The sequence below is a fragment of the Eurypyga helias genome, unplaced genomic scaffold (genome assembly GCF_000690775.1).
Source record: "Eurypyga helias isolate BGI_N326 unplaced genomic scaffold, ASM69077v1 scaffold22722, whole genome shotgun sequence".
Classification (NCBI taxonomy): Eukaryota; Metazoa; Chordata; class Aves; order Eurypygiformes; family Eurypygidae; genus Eurypyga; species Eurypyga helias.
In genome coordinates this window covers 29,028-33,874 of record NW_010236879.1, presented here as the reverse complement: position 1 = coordinate 33,874, position 4,847 = coordinate 29,028, and the positions used below count along the sequence as shown (strand labels likewise).

Sequence of the window (4,847 nt, the reverse complement as noted above, 5' to 3'; positions counted from 1 at the left end):
AAAGAGTGGTGACCTCAGCGCGTAGAGGACTTGCAGTACGTCGGGTGTGAGGAACGGTGTGCTGGAATCAGCAGCTGCCTGCACACATCTGCGTGACCCTCCCTGCTGATGTCAGACACTGAGCACATCTTTGGACTGGCTTCAAGGATTTGCTCGCCTGGGTTTTGGGGTTTTTACAAGGATCACACCCCAAAACCAGGCAGTTATTTGGAAGCTGTATGCATAACTATAGGGTGTGCTTGTGGGGAGGATGTGTCAGGCCATAAACTACATTCCATAATGAGATATTTAAACACTTATGGAAGGAGGTCTCATCAGGCTCTCCAAAGTGAAGCACACGCCTTGGTGGCTCTTATTTTTTACTACACAGCACAGTTTATAACTAACCATAAAGTAACCCTGAGGATCCCTGAAAAATCCGCAGGATTCCGCAGAGGACAAGGTCATGTGCTGGAAGCAGCACTGCGGATTTTGATAAACGGAGCACCAGTAAGCCAGAAACCAGCAAGACAGGTTGTCAGCAAGGTGAACAGAACACGTCCTTTATCTGCTTACTTTGTTCGCGGCCTTCTCTGGTGTTTTCACTGTCAGGTCAGCTTGCTTTCCTTTCTTTGAAGGTGTTCTCTTTATTTTTGGTGAATGAAACTTGCCCTTCAACTTCATAGTGAACGAGGAGAGATGGGAACGCTCAGAATCTAGAAAGACACAGAAACGCATTGCTGGATTAGGGTAAATTCGTTGAAACCACGGACGCTGTGTTACAGCATTATCTGGAAGATAATTGCACCATGTAAATTTATTACAACCATGTAAATTTACTGAGTGGAACAGGACAAAAAAAACCCCCAGAAATGGTGGCTTTCTATTATGTTTCCAACCACAATATCACCATCATTTCCTGCTTCCCGTCGGAGGCAGCAACGCTGCAGCGCAAAGGCAGGACCAGTGGGATTGCTGCTGCTCTGTGCCTTGGAAAGAAAAGGAAAAACACCTCTCAAAAGCACTTATCTCCAGCAGATCCAAAGTACTTTACGAAGGAGGTAATCATCAGCCCTCTTTTGCAGATGAGCAACTAAGCCAAGGAGATGAAGTGACCGGGTCGCAGAGCCCCTGCCCGTCTCCCGGCTGGGGGTCAGCAGGACGGTGGGTGTGCAGGCAGTGTCCTCTGCCTGGTACCCGGGACTGGCACTGCTGGTATTGGCATTCGACTGGTACTGGTGCTGCTTCAGGAAAGGAAAACACAGTCCAGCCTGATGTCCTTCCCAGGCTACGGATCCCTACCTCCACCCACTTGGGAGCATCACCTTTGAACGCTGCTCCTTGGGTAATCTGACCAAAACCACCAGCCCTCATCATCACCATGGGTTTCACTTCAAATGTGCCAGCCAAGCCAGAGAGCAGAGGAACTGGTTCACTGTCAGGGCATCCTTGATCAAGTTTAATTACAGAACTGCTCAACCCTTTTAAAAATTTTATTTTCCTGGGTTTTTTTTTAATATCTAAAAGCAGAAGTCTCAAAGGTTTGCAATCATGCTATATGCAGACTTACTGTTGAAATATATTTTTATCTGTTTAGCCATGAAGCTAAATAAAACTAAGCTGCCTTGCAGAGAGCAATTTGGAATGTATTTTGAGCAAAGAGCACTTTAATAAATGAAGGTCTGAATTGCTCTCTAGTGACCCAGATAATTCAGCAGAAGATACCGAACCTGCTCTTAACTACATTATCAAGAAAAGTAAGCAGTTTTGCTGCATATTTCATTTTTCTTTTAGATTATTTGGGAATTGGCTGCACTGGCTGTAGTGAGACAAATCGAGAGAGTCCCGTGCATGCAGCACTGCACCACCTTGTTAGCATGCAGACTGCAAACAGAAAAGGCTGCTGAGTCAAACCTCGCACCCAGAAGCTAAATACCACACTGCAGCGCAAACACGGCTCCTCGTACTCAGAAATTACCTAACCGCAACTCAAGGGAAGGAACCTGCGCTTGCCTCCCCGTAAGGGCTGTCTCCGTTCGAGCTTGGTTTCCTGGCAGTGTGTTAAGACCCTGCTATTAACACTTTCCCAGAGCCCAAACTCCCGTTAGTTATGTCCTCTAAATCAGAATTTTGCAGGCATCCTATTAATGGAAAATGCATCAGCAGGGATTATAATCCGGTCTGGCTGCTGTTCTCCATTTACAGCAGTAACTTTTTCAGAGTTCTTTGTGCCATCGAGTCCTGCTTAATGCACTGAGGGGAGGCAGTAAAGCCCATGGTCACTGCAGATAAGCCCAGCCGTATCAGCTGGCCTCTGAAGAATCACTTCCAGCAGCTGGGACCCTAACTTAGCAACAATTTACGTCATGGCTTTACATCCACAAGGAGATCTCCAGACCTTTAAAACCTCCCCGGCTCCACAGGGTGCTGAAGGTCACCCCTGGAAAGAGTTCCTGCTGCTGCGATAACTGTCTTGGACTCCCACCCCCCAAGAAACTTGGATTTATTTCGTACACCATACGAGCTTTTCTATACGTGCAGGCGTACACGCACACTTGCCAAGAGAAGTCACGGCTCTGAATTAATTTTTCAAGAACTGGCAAACAGTTACAATAATTAATCTTCAGGGAAATAATGGTAGCAGCAACAAATTGCGTCTGGCTCCTCCGTGGGCTGCATGAGATCCACAATGCTAGTCTGAGTACAAAAATGCTCAATACCTACAGAACCTTTGGTTACTTGTGGTGATAATTTTGCCTTGTAGGGACAAGGAATTTGGAAGGAAGAAAGACTTCAGCAGACTACAGCTTCCTTTTCTCCTTCCCACCGGACATCTCTACCCACCTTCACGGGGTAAGCTGAACAGCTGAACCAACACGTGCGCGTGGTCCGCAACCTCCAAAAGGAGATGTCAGCCGAGAAAGCTTCTCTTCTGCCGGTACCAGATTCCCTTCACCACCACCAGCAGCCTAACCATTTCCCTTTGCTCTCTTTTCTCTTCTGTCGCATCAACCATCGACTCGTCTGCACACCACGCTCCGAGGGGACACAGACCCACAGGGCGAGGACAGGAGCGAGTGGCTGGAGCAGGATGGGAACCGCTTAAAATACTACTAATGAAGTAAACCAGCTGACACTTGCAAAAATAACCAACGTTGTTGTTTGAACAGCCCTGCTAAGTCCTACGTTGAAGATCACAAATTAATAGGGTTTTTTACTACAGTGTCTTTCCACCTACAACAAGCATTTTCCAGATCTCATCTGCTCATGAGTTTCTGATGCATTTGCAGTTAAACAAATGAGTCACAAACCAATATTCTCTCACACTCAATTACACTTAGCACTTAAAATAGCGCTTTTCTTGTTCCAAGCACATTACAAACGTATCTGCCTCATCCTCAAACAGTGACGTCTTAGACCTTCCCCCGCAGATGGGAAGCAAGCACAAAGGTGAAGCAACTCGTGTAAACACCGCAGAGGTGAGTGAGTGACGCCAGTACAAAATCTCCATCAAACTGCTGGCCCTCCTCCTTCTCCCCACCTTTGAGAATCAAGTGGTGGAGCTACTGGGAATATATTCGGTGAGTGCCAACAGACATTATTCAGCAGGTTGGGCTTCACAGTTTTCAAGCAGATACGTCATTCAAGTGTTATAAACAGAATTTGCATTTTAATGAATTGGGATGAAGTGGTGTAAAAGAGATATTACACTAAAATAGGAAGGTATTCTGCTCAAAGGTGTAGGTCACCTAAGCTTTTACAGATGAACATGAAACTCTCCTGGCAAAAGCACAGCTGAGCAAGACTTCCTAGGCTGGTTACCATAGCACTGGTCTGCTTTGAGAAAGTCACTGTCTTTACACTACCTCCCAATTTAAATATCTGACATCCTAGTCTGTCCAGTTTAGAAGTTCAAACAGCACAGCATGCCTTCACAGATCACATCATTAGATAACGTAGAGAGAGAAGCAGAAAACAGAGGCATGGCAGTGCTCAACCACTTCTCCTGTCCCCCGCTCCCTCCTGCCTGTCTACAGTAACCAAACCCCTTAATGCAGCATTGAGGTTGCTCCTGAGCTTGGGAGTCTGCCCACTGGAAATGGTTCTATCGTATTACCCTCGTCTCTTCTTGATGAATAACCGGCAGTGTTTAACTGGAGTCTCAGCACCGGCCCTGCCGAACTTTGCCTTCTCCCTCCTGGTGCGCAGGAGGAGGGTACCCTGTACCTACCTCTACACAGTGTCCAAATAGTTATAAGATGAATGGGAAAACACAGGGTAATAAACTCGATGGAGTGGTTTCAACTGGAAGGGGGGCAAAAAAAAAACCCCCATTGTTTCAAAGTGTTTCTGTCCCAAAGGAACCGCTGACTTTCCATCCCCTCGTATCTCATCTCTCTGGATGCTCTGCTGCTGCACACAACTGGGAAAACACATCCCTTCAGAATTACAGTACTATGGATTTGAGTTTCTTGATTTCTGACTGGAAGTTTAAATACGTCACTCGTTTCATGGCTAATTCCATCCCCCTGCTAACGAGGCTCCCGCTCCGCTGTGCTTGAACACGCTCCAGCTGTTGAGTCACGGCCCTGCTCAGCTCTCGGGCTCGTCTCCCCGGCCGGCACGCGCCTGGGGTCTGACCACACACACAACACCAGGCAGCTCGCGGTATGCGCCTGCTCCAGGCAGCCCCACTTCCAGGTGTGGCCGGAGGGTTTTTTCAGCACCCCTCGAGCCCCCCGGGCCAGGGAGGCCGTGGCCAGCCGGGAGCCGCCTCATCCCCCGCCAGCTCCGCCAGCTCCGGCAAAGCGGTGCTGCCTGCCAGTTTGCTGACAGAAAGCTGAATCTGGTGAGGAAAGAACCGTAGA

General features: G+C 47.9%; 1 protein-coding gene across 1 annotated transcript in view; it reads right to left on the bottom strand.

Moving 5' to 3' along the window:
- The window catches only part of LOC104506338 (rap guanine nucleotide exchange factor 1-like), a 50,272-nt gene that overhangs the window by 17,710 nt on the left and 27,715 nt on the right, over positions 1-4,847 (bottom strand). Inside the window, exon 2 of the mRNA XM_010147261.1 lies at positions 556-695. Within this exon, the coding sequence (XP_010145563.1) occupies positions 556-695 (140 nt within the window). The remainder of the gene's footprint in view (positions 1-555; positions 696-4,847) is intronic.